General features: G+C 36.4%; 1 protein-coding gene across 5 annotated transcripts in view; it reads right to left on the bottom strand.

Annotated features, from left to right (window-relative positions):
• Positions 1-7,051: 7,051 nt before the first annotated feature.
• The window catches only part of VRK1 (VRK serine/threonine kinase 1), a 34,651-nt gene continuing 23,695 nt past the window's right edge, over positions 7,052-18,007 (bottom strand). For all 5 annotated transcript variants that reach the window (XM_074825070.1, XM_074825071.1, XM_074825069.1 and 2 more), the window contains one exon: positions 7,052-8,389. In XM_074825070.1, the coding sequence (XP_074681171.1) occupies positions 8,307-8,389 (83 nt within the window). In that variant the 3' untranslated portion in view covers positions 7,052-8,306. The remainder of the gene's footprint in view (positions 8,390-18,007) is intronic.

Below are 18,007 nucleotides of genomic sequence, written 5' to 3'. Positions count from 1 at the left end.
GTGACAAAGGCAACAAAAGAATGGAAATATCTTAGTAGACATTAATTTTTTTCTTTATGAACAATTTATTTAATGAATGTTGTTTCTCAGTTAAAGCTCCACTTTATGAACAGGCAGTCTTAAGACAGAAAATGATTCAGGTCCCTTTGCCACCAGAGATTCAGATCACTGTTTGGCTGGTGTTCTACCTGACTGATCAACTGTTGGGCACATAATATCCCCTGGCACATCTCTAAAGAAGTCTTGCAGTTAGAAATAAAACTTGGAGTTTTAAGAAGCTGGACACTCTCCATTGCTTGCTGCTGACCTACATGGACTATCCATGCATTCAGATAGGTTTCCACAGTAAACCAGCTCCCAGTGGAATGTGATATGATACACAAAAATCTAGATTCTTGAGAACGCATGAGATAATTAGGGGCTTATAATCTATGCTGTCTCTCCCTTGGGGATCATTAATACACTAAGAAACTCAAACACTCCTGAGAACCCATATCAAGACAATACATATACATAGAAAACTATCATGCCTATGAAGGAATACTCTGGTGGTTGAACATCATACATCTGGATAAAATTGTTCTCCAGAACAAATCACTTCTTTGGTACAATTTTTTCATTCGCAGTTTGATGGCCTTTCAGAAAAGCTAATAGGATTGTCGAAGACAACACCATAATGTGGAAACACAGTGAACTGTAGGCTTCTCTGATGAATCATCAGATCTGTCTGTAAGGAAGGACTAGAGGGAAAATGGATGGGAGGGGAAGAACAAGGTCTGTAGATCTTGTAAAGATCTGAGCGGATGCTATGGTGTTTCCACCATAGGGAATAAAAGGAGAGAATTTAGGGGAGAGTGGAGAGCAAACCCTTCTCTACTATTTGTGTCTCCTCGAAGGTTCCCTGTAATATCACAGCCCCTGCCAAGCTGCAAAAAACAGCTGACCCTCAGTGATCTAGTGGGCCCCCAGTACCTGTGCAGGGTCATACTTCTGGTCCTGGGGTTTTGAACATTGCAAGCATGACTCTGATTAGAACAGTACATCAAATAGCAGTTAACATTGTATGCACTTGAAGGGGGAAGAAATCAGATTGAATAGGACTGAAAGAGACAGATGAAGGAAAGACTCAAGGTGGATGGCTCTGTCTTGCTTTTGCCAGGCAGATATGATGAAGAGGAAGCAGCAAGGCAACCACTGTTGTAGGAAAGGCCCACACCTTGAATCTTCAGCCCTAGGCAAGAAGCAGAAAGCCTGTCCAGAACAGCAATCCAATTTCCTCAGCTATAAGCACAATGGTCTGTTGTGCCCTGGCCTGCTCCAGTGTCTGCCGGTGCCTCAGGTCTGCTATGGCTCCCCTCATTTTCAGTGCTCTTCAGGGCAATGTAAATTTCAATAAGGTTAATAATTAGCCTAGTGAGGTTAAATAATTAGTCTAATAAAGCTAAACTACATGTTGGAATAACCCAAAAATTCCTTTGGAAGGCAGAAGGAAGAAGCATATTGACATGAAGTAAGCAAAATAACTAATAAAAGAAAATTCATTTTACCATAGGCACTCAACATCTCACATTCTAGTATACCAGGTGCTATGCAGATGGGTAAGAAGACAGCCACCTCTTGAAAGAACTTAAAACAAAGCCAACATGCAAAAACTGTGAAGAACACAGCAAAAACACAAACACATTTCAATACATTTGTTTCTCACTCCTGCGGTTCCTCATTACCTCGGTCACAGTACCCTTAGTTAATCAAGGGGTGTCAAGTTCAAGCATAAGTTCTGTGGGTTAACTTAACAGTTACTGTGTTGCAGTGTGCAATTTCACTTACGAATTACTCATTCCTTGTTAAGGCCTCTCTTGTGTGTTTGCTTCTATCATTACTCTTAAAGGATAATTCAGCAGTGTGCTAAACAGCCCAAAATATCATTGTTTTTCTTGCAGGCAAGGGGTATATTTTTAGAGGAACATAAACTTGATTTTCAGAGCTACTGGATACCTGCAGCTCTTACTGGCTTCAAATGATATTTTGGGCACTACCAACTCAGAAAAGTCAGGCTTTCCATATAAACAACTGGAATTCACCCCTAAAACAGAATAGTTTCCATGCAGAGAAAAAAGTATTCTGGTCAGATTTAGAGAAAACCTTGTGCTGTACTTATACCAAAACTGAATGATGAGTTTCAAAATTGTTTTTAGGAGGGCTTTGACTTGAGGAAGGGAAACAAGTAATCAGTGAGATAACTGCCACACATGGAACCAGCTAATGTATTGAAGATAACAGAGGCAAAAAGTGTTGTCAGTCTCTAAAGTAGTATCAAGTGACACCTGGTCTGGAAAAGAGATGACTTTTAAATTCCACCTCCTTCCAGGTTTGACAACACTGATTAAAAAAACCCCAAAGACTATAAATTACTGATGATCAGTTCTGTCAGTGACAGAAAAAACTAGTTGTTAGACCATGTCCAGACATTTTCAGCACCATATTGTCTTCTAAATGTAGTGCTGTTTACTGTATACCTTCCTCTATGGCTATCGCCAAGCATTATTAGGAGTCAGGGACTGCACATTTGCTAGCGCAGATCCACCCTCACCATTCCAAAGGAAACAGCTCCATAATGAAAGATTAGTGAGAATGTAAGAATAAAGGCTTCTTTTTTACAGATGTATCTGTTTTCAGAAAGGACTTCAGTTCATTAGTAAAACTATTTTTGAACAGGTTTAACAGCAGATAGACAAAATTAGCTGGAGGATTACTTACTTTCAAGTAGATCCAGTATTCCACTCCTCTCCTGGCAGAAAGGAAAAGTACCTTCAGGTTTTCAAGGCACAGATCGTGTATTTCTTGTGGCATGAAGTAATTTCTTTTAACATTCAGCTGTGCAATTCACCAATTCCCAGAACTGCATGTTATAGTTTGCATTCTGAACAAAGCTAAGTACCTTCCCTTCCAGGGCTCTTTTGTCTTCTAAATACATCCTCCTTGGTTGTATTTCATGTTATTGTGTTCTCACTGCTTCTGTATAAATGAACATATTAATCCTTAATTTTCTAGGTTTCTTGCTCCATTTGCCAAGGCAGCATTTTTCTTCTCTCAGAAGCTGCAGATGCAGATTACCACTGTGCCAGCTTCTTCCTGTCTGGAGTGGTCTGGCAAAAGGAATTAGTTCAGTAAAGTTCATAAAAATGTATATTTTCTTTACACTTCTACTGTACTTCACAGCTCTCTCATTGTGTTCTCATCACTTTTCTTTTGAGTATACTTATGAAAACCCATCACAGCAGCTGAGGTCTGCAGGGTTGGAAAGCTGACCTTCCACGACAAGGACTAGAAATACGGGAGGCAATCTTTCTCCCATCAAATGACAGTTCCTCCACAACTCTTCTACCCTTTGGGGTATCCTTGAGAAAATGCAAAACCTCAATTTTGGCTTGTTGCAGCATTCACAGTGGTGAAGAAAAAGCTGTCAGGATTCACTTGTCAGCAGCTTAGGCAGTTGTGGAACTTGAGGTCCATTTGAAAATACTTCAGGTATTTGTATGCAGTAGACCTAAACGCAAGGGCATTAAAATCTGGCATAGAAGTCTACATGGGCAGGATATGCTCCAGTCTGAAAGAAGACAGGTTTTGGTTGGGGTAAGATGAAACACAGACAACAGTACAAGTGCAGTACTGCTGGTGACTTCATGTTTAAAAACATGGCATGCCAGTGTAGAGAAAACTAGTCTGTAGCATCCAAGCAGAGCTGTGGCATTTTTTTAAGCTGTCTGTCTTACTCTGCATCCAGGCAAAACTCAGTTCACAAAAATAGTACATTCCATTTTCTATATATTCCTTCAGGAGAAAAAGAAAAAAAATCAAAACCAATAAAACTGTTGCTATAGAAGTATCACCCACAGAGATAAAGAAGGCCTAAAATGAAGCAACGAATTCATGGAATCACTTTTCTAGATCTTCAGCTGCTCAAGCTTGAAAATAGCAGGGAAGAAAAACAAAATGCATGTGAGTTAACATGCAGTTGCATAAAGCTGTACATGAGATCCCAACTAGGACTCTAGGAATTTCCAGAGCTGATCCCACCACAACTGCTTTCTCCCTGCCTATGAAAAAGGACATCATGTAAATCAATCCTCAGTCAGATAACAGATTCCTTGTCCCTTTGAGAACTGCATCACTGCAAAGAGCCCAGGACCTCCAAAATGGCATGGGAGGTGAAGGATTTGACACTTACTGCCACAGAGCTTTTCCAACGTTTGGTGTTGCAGTGCAGCTACAAGCAATAGGATCCAACTCATGTTTAATGAGCACCAGCTCTACATCTTGGTTAACAATGGAACTGGTGCACTATGGAAACTCTAATTTAGAAGTCCTACTGTATTTGCTGGTAAAGGCATATATATACTGGTTATTCAGACATAATCTGGGGTTTGCCTCACACCTCCTACAATGAAGCTACTGATACTTACCTATCATCACCCATACAGGGCACTGCAAACCATCCTTGAAATAACTCATCAGTAACTGATAGACTCTCTATTAAAACTGTAGCAGTATTAATATCTGATGTCTTCACAACAGTAAAGATTTTTTTTTAAGCAGAAAAGTCTGAAAAAGCCATTATTTGTCACAGGATGATCCAAAGGCTGTTAATCTCCTGTCTACACCTTAAGAAAGAAAAAAGGAGAAAAAACTAATTTAAACAAGTGCTACTAGGGATAAAAAATTCAGACTGATGCTACGTTAAATTACTCGGGAGGCTGAGGTATCCAGCCATGGTCTTCAGTAAAAAAGAAAATTATAGGGTCTATCAATTAGAGAAGCGGTGCTCTGAGCCTATGTGCTGGCATGCTTACAGTTTTTTTAATGCCTGGCAGGATGTTTTACAAACTAAACTCAGCAAGATGACAATTCCACCAGAAGGTGCTTCAGATGGTTTTGCTAATAATTTTGATCAGCTGAAATGGAGAAAAACATCACTTCGTTTATTTGGCTTTTCCAGAACCTGTCAAATCTGAGCAGAACCATTAATTGCCCCCTTCTGCATCTCCTGCCCATCTCTCCCACTTTCTTCTAGAAAAGACACACTTCAATTTTTTTTTTTTTTTTTTTCTACAAGTATTCTGCACAATCAGCCTTTGTTCCCAAAACAAACTTTGGTCATTCTTTGTGCACTTCCTTTGCTAGAAGGAAGTGCCATTTCTTGAGAATATTCATTGGAGGCTGGTGCTGCTACTGCTGCAAACATGTAAGTGCTAACCACCATATATTGGCTTTTGTTTTAATAGCCTTTTAACCAACTTTGTTAATGGACTGAATGCAATTTAGATATGGAACTTGGCTAAAATGTAGCTTCAATTGGCTATTAAAATTTAAGAGCCAACTAAGATAGCTAATTACAAAAAAGCTCCAGTGATAATGCTAAGCAGAATTAGTAATAGCAAATGACAGTCTGTCTAGTCTTATTCCCAAAGGGAAAGAAACTCTTAACTGAGAAGTCAACCAGACAACGTGCAGAAAACCTAATTGCATTACTGGTATTATGGCATCCCAAATCTGGCAGCTCACTGGGACAAAACAGTGAGTGAAGTCTGTCAAACTACTCAGGAAAGCAACTGACCCCCTTCTTAATGCTATCTGGAACCAATATCGGGAATTATGTTATTATTTTATATTAACTTATTCGGAAATATTCCTGTAAAAATTATCAAATTATCTAAAAAATATCTTACATCCATCCTGAATTTGATTCTCTCTCCAGATATTTTAGATTAGGGGAAAAATATAAACAATCTGTCTACAAAACGTTCAAGCACTAAAAGCAGCATTCTGTGCTTCATTATCAATATCCTCATTACACCATCAGCTGAAGTGCCGACTAGTTCTCCTGTGAAGATTTATCATGTATGGTGGCCACTTTGAAACATAGGTAGCGGAGTCTTTAACATTCCCTACTGAAGTGTCTCCCTGCTGTGCCTGTAAATGTCAGTCCAGTTTTTTCACGGCTGTGCGCACAGATTAGAAACAGCAGGAGAGCTTGGGAGTACGACTACAATACCAGTAAGGACACTTGTCTTCATGGCACTGCTCAAGTGATTCTTGGAATGCAGGACCCTGCTGTTTTCTAATATTTACACACAACTGGAGTCATCAAGAGCAGTAAATGCAGTCTAAAGGCAGCTTGCTTCTTTTGTGAAAGCTTTACTTTCAAATGGGGATGTCAACAAAAACCTAATACACCCTCTACCTCTTATAAACTAGTGTATTTCCCCATCGCTGTTTTGCAAAACAGCACACACACTTGTGCAAGCACATACTGTATGCAATACATATAGTAGTACTGCAGGTATTATCACAGCCTTCCACTTGGCACATCCTGACCATCTCACCCGTTAAACATCATCGCAGTTTACACTGAGCCCAGAGACATTGCTGCCTGTGAGGACTGTAGGTTTGCACAGTCTCTCGTGAGCAGACACAAGCCCTGAAGCATTCACCTAGAATGGAAAGCACCCTTTTTCTTCACAGAACACTTGCCAGTACAAACTTTTTGCAGGACATTTTTGGGGTGGGAAGAGGTAGGGGTGGTTTATGAAATCTGCCCCTCAAAACATTCTTTTCAAATACATGGAAATGTCTGTGTTTGTTACATTTGGCTTTGGTAGTGTCAAAAGAAAACATACTCCTTGAAAACTTGGAAAGTAAAGCCAGGAAGTTTACCTGTAAGTTACTAAAAAAATTTAAATGTCAAACAACTAAACTACAAAAGAATGACATCAACTTTGAGTATGCAAGACAAACAAGAGAATACAATATGCTTTCCTTGACCATAGTTCTTCAGAATAATATAACATATTTTGCACAAAATGATTCAATGAAGTCATTAAAATGACAGTTTGATTTGAGGAGTTTTAAATATGAAAGAGGCTTTAGCAGTCCTATTTTTACATCTGAAACAAAGAAAATGCTATGCTTAAAGTCATCAGCCACACTTTGCTAATACCCAGGAAAATGAGTCTGTATAGCAGTCAGAACAGAAATGAGAAGGCACTAGACCTTTTAAATACATTATTCCAGTTTTATTTCAAAACAAATGATTCCCTTGTTTTCAAAACATAACCTAGTCATTCATTCAAATTTTATGCTACAACATTTATTTCAGTGAGTAGCTACTCAGACAATACACAATCAAGCAAGCAGAGCACTGGACATCCACACAAATATACCACCCATTGGCTCATAAGGATTCCTTTTGGTTTGTCAAACTTCATAAAGCTCCCTGATAAGAATGATGTTCATGCCCAAATTATATGTTTTTCTGTAATATCTAAATGAAAAGTAGAAGTATTTCATACCAAAATTAAACACTATTTTTTGACTTACAACTCTGAAGAGAAGACTCAAAGCCAAGCAAGGAAGTACTTTTAAGAAAGGTTACATGCTTCTCAACTACTAAAAACAGGTAAACCATTATTTTGTTGAGAAGCCCATAGGAGCCAAGCTTTCACCGGAACTAGATACTTTACAAAGTTATTCTTCAAAATTGTAACTTTTGTAGCATTTTCATTAATATAAAAAGAAAACTTGAGGGCATAGTTGTGGGAGCACTGGTTTTTGGTTGGTTCTTTTTTTTGCCCTGGGCCCTGTGTCTGAAATTCTGGTCTCCTCTTTCCAGAGAAACTCTGAATAATTGGAAAAGTGGTAAAAACACAAATACTATGCAAAGAAATAACTAAAATTCACTACCCATCCTCCAAAGAATTGTTTAAAAACATTTTATAACAAACTAGAATGGAAGGATGTGATTTTTTTGTCTTACGTTCTTTTTTTTTAATTCAAACACTTGGCAAATATTTAAAAGATGTCTTTACCGTTTCAGACTTCCATCTCAGTGTCCACCTAAGTGACCTCCAATAAGGCTTTACTCAAAATTAGAAAAAATCAGATGCAACACTGCTGTTCCTTATAAAGTATCCATAACGAAACTAAATAAGGCTTTATTTCTACATTATAAAGCAGAAAAAAGCACTTCTTTCCATTTGCCTTTAAGATATGACTTCATGTATATAAAGAATAAAAATGCATCCTTACTTCAAAGTTGGCAAAATTTTGCATTAGTATTTAAGTATACATAAATTATGCAAATATTTTAATAAAACATTTATTCTTCAAAAACAGGTACAAACAGCAGTCCATGTTTTTACAGGATTCATCATTTAAAAAGGAAAGAAAAAGATTCCAGTGCTACAGTAACTGAAAAAAAACCCAGAGATGAGCCAAAGAGCAACTTAATTTGTTGCTCCATCTATTATTTATTTTTGTACTCTCTTTCTGGTTGCTGTGCCTTTTTTGGGTTTTGGTGAGGTCATCTTCCGCGTTCTGGTAGCTACTGCATCTACAATTAAAACAAAAAAAAGACAAGACTTTCTATAAAATGAAATAACAGAAATGGATCACAAGAAAATACTTGTAGTCTTTAAGAGGACAGATCAACTCAAATCATTAATTTAGTCTTGACTGGGGGAATGGGGGACTCGGAGATGCCATGGACTCAGAAGAATTTACCACAATTTCTGGGCACCAATTTGCTCCTGAAAAACACATTGTACAATTCAAGTTCTCAAACAGTAGCATCGCATACAGTTGAGCCAATTTATTAGCTCACCTCCACCAAAAGATGAAGAATCAAATCCTCTTCAAAACCAAAACCCCTCCCTCCTCCCCACACACCAACTTGCAGTTCTATGATCTCTCCCAGTATTAAGTCATTTCTGGTGCTCTTTGGACCTTGTGCTAAGTTGATCCAGCTTCGAAACCTGGCAAAGAACTTTTATTTGGTCTACTATGCTTATAGTTTAGTGAGCTGCAGCATCTTAAAGTGTTTTGAATGGAACTTATACAAGGGGAGGTGAAAGACACATAGGTAGAAAAGAGGAAGATTTTTATTTGAGAGTGTCAAGCTGTTAAATCAACTCAGCTATCTGTGCAACTTCACCTACAGATTTCAAGCTCTTATTTGACAATATTAAACAAAGGTAATGAACAGTGCCATCTAAATAAGATTCCTAGAGAACCTGGCAGGAAGGTTGTTCAAAGAGACCGTACTTAAACGCAATAATAAACTCCCTGCACTTTTGATTCTTTCCTGCTCACTAGCAGGAAAAAAAAAAAATCAAAACACACTACATCTCATTTCTGTGAATCATACTCAACTGTAGTCGCTTTAAGAAAAAATATTACATATAATAAAAATTGCTACTATTTCCACAAATGCAGTAACAATGAAATGTTTTTCATCTTTTTTTAAATCTTTTTTTTAAATCCTGACTTCCTCCTTGAAGTCAGTACACCTAACTATTTAAGTTCTTGCATGTAAAACTATATATAACTCTACAGTTTCTATCAATTTCTTAATCTGCATTACTGACAAAGGAAAAAAGGTAAAATTGAATTTCATGGAAGTCCTTAAGAAAGAAGCTGCTTGCATAAGACAACAGCCTTTGAGCAGCAGTATGAGTCACCGATCATTCAAGCTCAATGAGTAAATTTGGGGGAAAGCAAGGAGGCAGAGTACAACACAAAACAAACCAAAATAGTCTTAAGTCTACCCCAAACCAAAACCACACCAATAAAAGCAATGAACTATTGCAAACAGTTTTGCTTTCATGTTTGTTTAACTTTACATACCTTAATTTGCTCTTAAAATGTTGATTTGAAATTAAAAATACCAAAATTAACTGAAGAATTTTTCTATTCTTGAAAATGAAATGGGAGAATGAAAAAAAATTCCCTTTCCTTTTATGTCCAAAAGCACTTGCTGCATTCAACATAAAACTATAAACAGATTGTCAGACAATACCTCTTTAATTAATAAATCACTTGGGAAAAAGAAAACAAACAACGGACAGCTCTGGTGATAGTCTCTCACTGAGCAAAGCAGCTTTATCAATGAAAGATCTACTCTGGCAAAACACCACCCTTGCCCTGCAACTGCTATGTAAAATCAAATCCATTCTGGTACCATTACAAGTACTGGGAGCTAAAAGCTATACAAGCAGGTATCATAAACTAAAGTAGTAACTTAACGATGTAAATCATTGCTTCTCCCAGCCAAATTCTGGTTTATCTTCAAGAACTAGTTTATAACTTTCAAAGTCACAAGACATTTCAGCTACTGTAATTGTGATTTCTAGCAACAGACACATCTTCTAAGTTTTCAAATTGAGTAGGCCAAGTTATCCTATCACCTGCGTGAACTGTACCAGTTTTCCTCTCTGTATTCCTCCTGAATTTTTCCCTGGAATCTTTGTATTGCAACAGAAAGCAGAGAATGACCAACGTTTTCTCTTCAAGAAAAAATGTTAACCTGATCTTTTCCCCTTTCATTAATCTTCACCAGTTTTGACTGAAGGTAACTGACTTATCCAATCATAGATTGTATAATCAAATGTTGCAAAGGCAAGTCAAATTCATGTTCTATTATCAGAAAGACTGTCAAAATGATGACCTTACATAAAAAAATACTACAGGTGTTTGTTTACAGAGAAAAAAAAGAATTGAGTTACCAGATTTTCATGTTTCTAGGAATGTAGTATTTCATGGTAGTCATGGACAATACAAGCAACTGAAGTTTACTAGTTTCTAATTCAGTAAAAGCCTACCCATTTATAATTGCCTGTGCTGGAACACCAAAAAGAAGACAAGAGCTACTCTGTCTCTGATTTTTCCTTTATCTTTATTGCATTAGTGAGTTCTTTTAAGGCTTTTCTAAACAAACCATGATCATGGAGAATCTCTAAAGGAATCATAACAAAAAGGGAAAAAAAAATCCTTGTCATGGTTCTTTCATTTATAATTTCAAACTTAAACAGCAGGAATATTCTCTTAAACTATCTGATTATTTATGTTAAACTCAGAATGACTGCTCTCAACCCATGTTTAGCTGCAAAGTTTGCAGCTATTTCAGAGCTGAATGAAGGTCTTCTGTACCAAAAAGCTTGTCTGCATTTTCAAAATTAGTTACCCTGATATTATGTATTGCCCCCTCCCCACAATCCTTTCTTGTGGGAGAAATGTCAATTCTTTTTCTGAAAACAGGAGTCCTGTGTGGGCAGCACCAAATGAGGACACAAACAAAGCTATTACAAGCGAAGGAAAGGGTTTTTATAAAGCAGATTAAACTGAATTAGGTTGAAACAGCAATTTAAATGAGGAAGAATTATATAGGCAAAAATAAACCAGATGGTGTCACTGCACAGCTTGTTTTGAGACTGGAACAAAGTTCAGCAGAGGCATAAAGAGTCCCACAGGCTCTAGAGGAATTATTAGACAAGTTGACTGTGATATCTGATCCTCTCTGTGTAAACACTATTATAAAACAACTTTACGAAAGAAACCCAGCAGTACTGTGTATAGTTTGGGGCTCTATCCTTCAAGAAAGTTATGAGAAAAATGAAGAAAAAAACAAAAAACAAAAAAACAGGAGTGGTGATCACGGTTTCTAGCTAACAAAAGAAAAAAAAAAAAGGAATTGAATTAGACTAGTTTATCTGAAGAAAGGGAAAAAAATGGAAGAGATGCAATGGTGCAGCCTTTTGGACTCATCAAATGTGCAAAAGGTTGCTGCATAAAGTGAGAGTAATTTTCATCTCCTCCGTGGATAGGACAACTAATAAGCTTAAGGGAAATTCATATTAGGTACTAAAAATATCAAAAGAAAATACTCTGCCTTAGTTAAGTATTAGAAGTAGTGCTGAACAGCAATGTTTTAGAATCTTAATTATAGAGGTTTTAAGAGAAAATATTGGTATGTATCAAGATTAACACAGATGTAGATAGATAAGCCTGTCCTTAGGCTGGTGTATAGAGCAGATCACTTCTTGACATCCCTTTTCATCTTGTTTTCTTATTCTACATACACCATTTTACAAACACACATAAGTTATGAATAGGAGAAATAAAACTGTGCTTGAGTCAAAAAATTAAAGTTTCTATAAAACAACGGAGGTTCCTTTAGTAAAAATAAGCAGACACCAGAGTCCCAGGTTTCCCACTTAATTGCCTGCTTTGATGAAAATTAGGACAGTGAGAGATTCTGAACATGAAAACACAGCTAGTGAGCAGATGAAACAAGGTATGATTTAGGTGTTAATGGTGACTTCTAGGTTACATCACAGGCTAGAATTTTTGAAAACAAATCCACATACAGATTTTAGACTCTAGGCAAACATCAGGTAAGTGAAAAACATCTAGCAGCAGGCATGCTGAAGGTTAGCAACTGCATCACTTGCATATGCTGAATTTACACCTGACAAAGACTGAATACATGCCAGTCTCTGTATGATGGCTGAAGAGTTCCAGCAATTCTAGTCTATGCAAGCTCTTAAACTAGACTTGTAGTAATCATCATTAAACAACACAGCTAACATCTTTTGCCCTCAAAAGAAGCACATGCAGTCAAGTACATTGATTAGACACTGCAAGGCTTCCTTTCTTAAAAAAAATAAAATCTAGTGTGTGCACACACACGTATAGTCTCCCTCACACAATTTGCTGTATGTTTATCTCTTTAAGAAACAGAGGTCAATAAATCTGGAGTGTTCAACCATGTGGTGTAGAGTTCTCAAGTGGTTTTTCAGTACTTTGAAGGCTGTTGAAGCAACTGTAAGGGTGACAAGTAGTAGTTTTGCTTAGCTAGCTTGTTCTCTTTTCTCAGCAGTTCTTTTCTCTACAAAAATTCAGAAATACGATAAAAAAAAAAGAACCGACCAGAAGAATGCAAACATGGACTTGAATTCCAAGAAATATATGACTGCGGGGTGTGTATGAGAGAGAAGAAAGTAAGTTTGTGGAGTTATGGGATGGGGTTTGGCTTTAGGTACTCAGTTCTTCCAAGTCCTCCGTTTGCTGCAACAAATGAAGCCAATACATTTCCACAGGATAATATGGAAAAACATTAGGACACAAGAATGTATTATTTGATGACTTTATGCCTATTTATTTCCTAAAGATAACATCAAATCTATGAGTGTTCTTTCAAAAATTGTTCCAGATAAAACTGAAACTGCTATACCTCTATTTGTAAAATTTGCTTCACTGAAGACATTCCAAAACACAACTGTACATACACATCTAAATCAGCAGCCAGATGCAGCATGTATTTAAGAACAACTCTCCTCTCCACCACACAGCAATTTGCAGGAGGAAAAAAGTTTAGTTCAATTATATTACTTGCAATCTTGAAAAAGTGTAGTTCCCTGTAAAAATCTTGAGTCACTGCAGTACAATTTTTCTTTCTTTCCTGTGCAAAAACTTCACTTGCAAATTTTTTATGAGTTTGAATTGCGACACTTGTCCAGCATACTGCAACACACCTCCAGGTCACAGAAAAACAACAAAAAAGCAGACATTGCTTTTATTCTTAAATGATTTAGTTCTACGTGTAAAGTTATTACAGAAAACCTCACCCCATGGAAAATTTTCCTCAGAAGGTTTTTTGGTTTGGTTTAATTTAATACTTTTCATTAGCAGCAAACACAAGAAAGTCCCATGAAGTGTAACAAGGAACTTAAACACATTTAAAATGTCAGTATATTTAAGTGCTAGAAGTGGTCTGAAGAGACTGTACAGAAATAAAATATAAAGGAAGACTAAGTAGAAAACTGTGTTCCAAGCAGACAGGAATAAACAGGCACACTCCCATACTTTACATCTTGGACATTAATTTTGTCTCTTTATTATTATAAGTGGCACATGTTCAAGGTGCTTCTCAGTGAATTTGTCACTTGCAAATTATCAAGGAAAACCATTATTCAGGAAGAACTACAAAGATATATTTTATATCTCATTTATTTTAATGTTCAAACCTGTAATATTTAAGGATCTTTATACTTTAAAAAAATCACCTCTTACCACACCTCTTCTAATTTAAATAGCTTTTGAAGATCCTCAAACAATTTTGGGGCAGGCCATAAAAAGACAGATCACTTCATATCATATTTGAATATACTTAATGGAAAATACAGAAGTGAGTTTGTCAGTATTTCTGACAACCGAGAGCATTATTTATCTGCTCTAAAACCTGAATCTTCCTGTTAACTTCTAGAAACAATATAGCTGCATTTGCTTTTAACTTCTAAAACCAGATCATGGAACTCTCATATTAGAACAGTTGACTTGCAACATTTCTGAGACAGGCAAGGGAAGGCCAAGAATGGCACAGAAAGGGACAGATCCTTTGGTGACAAGTCACAGGGACAGATACACTGTTTTAAGACTAACTTAACTCCTAGAGTCTGTTACAGATACTACTCAATACCAAATCCTTCACAAGAAGGAACAGATGAATAACAGACAATTAGAACTATTGTACAGTACAGGTTTTGCTGAAAATGTTTCTATTCGGGAACAAAATTAAGAGGTAAAAATCTACCTATAATGTGGGCATTGGTGTGGAGTAGAAAGACAAGTAACAAGTGGTTCCACAAACAAGCTAAAAAAAACCTGCTTTCTCCTAAAGCCTGATGACAAGGCCAATAATTCTCTAAATATAAAAATGAGCTTAAGTGTAGATTTAATCCAACGTTAAGTAAAAAAAATCTCACTTGAATAAAGAAAAAAAGATTTCTAAGACAATAACCCAGATACTGATTTATGCAAAGCCATGCAATGTAAATAAACATAAAGCTAAGTACCTATTAATTGAGAAATACTATTAAACCTCCATTTTGGAATGCCTGCTAACCAATCCATCAGTATGACTGTTTTCATATCAGAGCTGTTCACATAGTTCTTTACTTACATTGCAAGAGTAACCAAAGACACCAGTTAAGGCCTTATCATGCTACCCAGCAACACAGACCTGCACAATTCCTACCCCTAGCAGTACTATTAAAGAAGTACATGAAAAAAATACAGTACTTTCATTGTCATGTCTACTTTAGTATTTCTCTCTATACCCCAAAATTGTTTAAAAAAAAAAACCTCACAACTGAAAAAAAAGCTGGTACAAAAAAATTCTGTTCTAAAAAAAGTCTGTATTTCTATAACCTAATCTTCATCAACCCCAAGAATAAAATAACTACCAATGATAGAGGTTTTATCTCTATTGGTAGCTTTGAACCTATGGTTATTTACAAATTCTCATTAAACTCTGTTTTTCCAGTATTTATGCCATTTTCACCGAAGTTCCCTATACTAGCTGCCTATTCCATACAAACTGATTAAAAATAAGCATATTAGCCCTATTAATATTATGCAGCACACCCCTGCAGAAGCGTTGGTGGATATGTACAGTGTATGCCAAAATTTGGTATTCTGCTTTAACAGTATCAGCACTTATAAGCCTGCATATTTTACTACCATACATGAAAGCAGCCAATACTGAAAACAGAGCTGTAACAGAGTGTGAAAAAAACTTGTTTAATTAGAAGTCATCTCTTCTGATAGCATTTTTCCTGGTGGAGAGATATTGACTAATGTAATACTTCAGCATCATTCATATTACCTTAAAAAGGATACCTCTTGAAATTCCAGCTTTCAGGAAAACACATGGGTTCCAGTTATCACAGGATAAAAAGAAGCAACTGATAACATGCTAATTTAAATAAAAAACAACTTACAAATTCCACAAAATTTTGTGCATCTTATTTTGGAAGTACAACACAAGAAAAAGTGTGTTTCTTGAGGTCTTTCTGAAATTCTGTTTCTAAAAAGAAGAGTCTAACACTCTTGCTTGACAGCTCCAGAAACACTGATGGCTGACACGATTGAAAGAGATGGCCTTTAATGAACTCATCTGAAGTGGCTGCTCTTACGCTGAGAACAACCAGGGGGAGCAGATGGAAGAAACACAAATTTCAAGATGCCCATCCTTTCTCAGTGCCATTCTTTCTTCCTCCACCACAAAGCCTGGGAGCTCCCCAGCCTCAGCAGTAGAAGATTTCATTACTGGCAGAGTCCCTTGTAGCCACTGAGCACCCTGGTGTACTCAAACTGCTGCACAGCTGATCAGGATCTTTTTGAGCCGACTAATCTTTTGGAGTGGATTAGTCAAACTGCATAATCAGATGCAAGTTAATGTTGATTAACTGACCAATAAGAGGCTGCATGGCTCTTCATGCCACTGGTTTAAGTCCAAATATTCATGAGATGCTGTTTGAACACCAGAAGAGTAACTCCTGTCCAGCCATATTTACCCCCTTTTAGAAACCAATAAAGTAGCATTTCAGTAACTTTTAGTATGTTCCTGTATGACTAAATTTCAATTTCTACAATTAAGAGGTATGAAGAAATTATACATTTTACTGGATGGTAAACTTTAGGATTTTTTTAGTCAAAGGACTAATCCCATAACAGAGGAACAAGTCCGTGGTAACACAAAACTAGTCAGATTTGGAAACACAGTTTTAAGTATTTCTGTAATAATCAGCTATTTTCAATTTATCAAAAGCATCAAAATCATAAGATTATGAAACAGTTGCCCTTCAACAGATTTATGAATCATGTAATAAGCAGCAAAGTTTGTAATTCAGAATTTGGAGAGAACAAAATGAGTAAGTAGATGTATCACTTTGCACCTGGAATAATTTGATATACTCCCCCCACTTGGTATTCATTAAATCGAGTAGTACAAAAGGGTGAAATTAGAACCATTTCACCTGTAACTCTATTGAATTGATGAGGAGGTTTAAATTTAAGCTTATGTCCATCACTCATTTTAACCACCAGATGCTGAAAATATATATAGCCTCAAAAATACCTTTACTTAATCTGAAAAAATTTAGCATTTACAAAAAGCTGATGCTACCACTTGGATTGCAATTCCTCAAGTTCTTTTCCATTTATAAGAATTTCAGGCTACAATCTCAGGAAAAAAGTAGTATAATATATGATATAAAATGAAAGTATATTTTGCTCATGTGTATCAAACCACAACCAGAAAATAGTCACCTGTATCAAAGATTTTGCTGTAAGGTTTTAAATAAAATCTAAAATGCTAAAACTATGAATAAACATTAGCATCAAATCGAATAACTGTACTTCCTCAAAAGCAAGTATAATCTAATTAACACTTTTTTCAGCCACTGACAGACTAGAAAATTCGTAGTAAACTGAAGTCAACAATTCAAAAGGCATTCGAGTAAGAGAAATAATCGCTGATTTTAATGATCAGAATTCTATAATGAGAACAGCTGAAAATGAACAGAGCAGTGTCACCTTCTGGAATAACATTAGCTTAATTACTTGTACATTGTACCATACTGTTTGAGTAAATATACTAGGGTAAATCCCTAACTTACCAATAATATTACTGTCTTTGAAATGTTACATTTTCCCATCCTGCCATACTCCATCAGACCTTATTTTAAACACGTGGATTTGTTTTGGGGTAGACTTCAGTGCTACTACTTTACTATTTTTAGACTACTTGACCACAGACAACATCTGGTCTTTTACTTAAAAAGTCTGAACCAAAAATTCTTTAGGAGAAATATCTTTGTAATTACTTGAATTCAGTTCACATCTAACACGAAGGAGTTAGGTTAGATCCAGAAAACAGTTTGACTGGACACTCACCATAAGCTTACCCTATACAGATGTACTGAAGATTTGATTTTGGGACTTAAAATAATCCTACTTCATCTGTCCATGATTTTTTCCAGACAACACTGAAACTATGCCAAATTATCTGAAATGTCGTTTCAGCATTTTCTATCCTTACAGCTGATCCTTTCCTCGACTTTAAATACACTTGCTTTTAGAAGCTGCTGCTGCTAGCCGCTGGCTTTAACACACTGTGATGACGAAATCCCAAGGAGTCATCATATTCCAACAGTGAATCGGACATGACAGGAGGACAAAAATGAGAATGGAGGAGAGAATGAATGACAGCGAAAGAGCAGGGTGTAACCACTAATTTTTATCACCTAACATTTCTACCAGCTTTAGGCAGCATGTAACTGGAGAGTATACCTTTATTACACAGAAAGTTTAAGTATTTCAATTTTATTAA

This window comes from Strix aluco, chromosome 4 (genome assembly GCF_031877795.1).
Source record: "Strix aluco isolate bStrAlu1 chromosome 4, bStrAlu1.hap1, whole genome shotgun sequence".
NCBI classification, from domain to species: Eukaryota; Metazoa; Chordata; class Aves; order Strigiformes; family Strigidae; genus Strix; species Strix aluco.
This window is presented reverse-complemented; position numbering and strand designations above follow the sequence as displayed.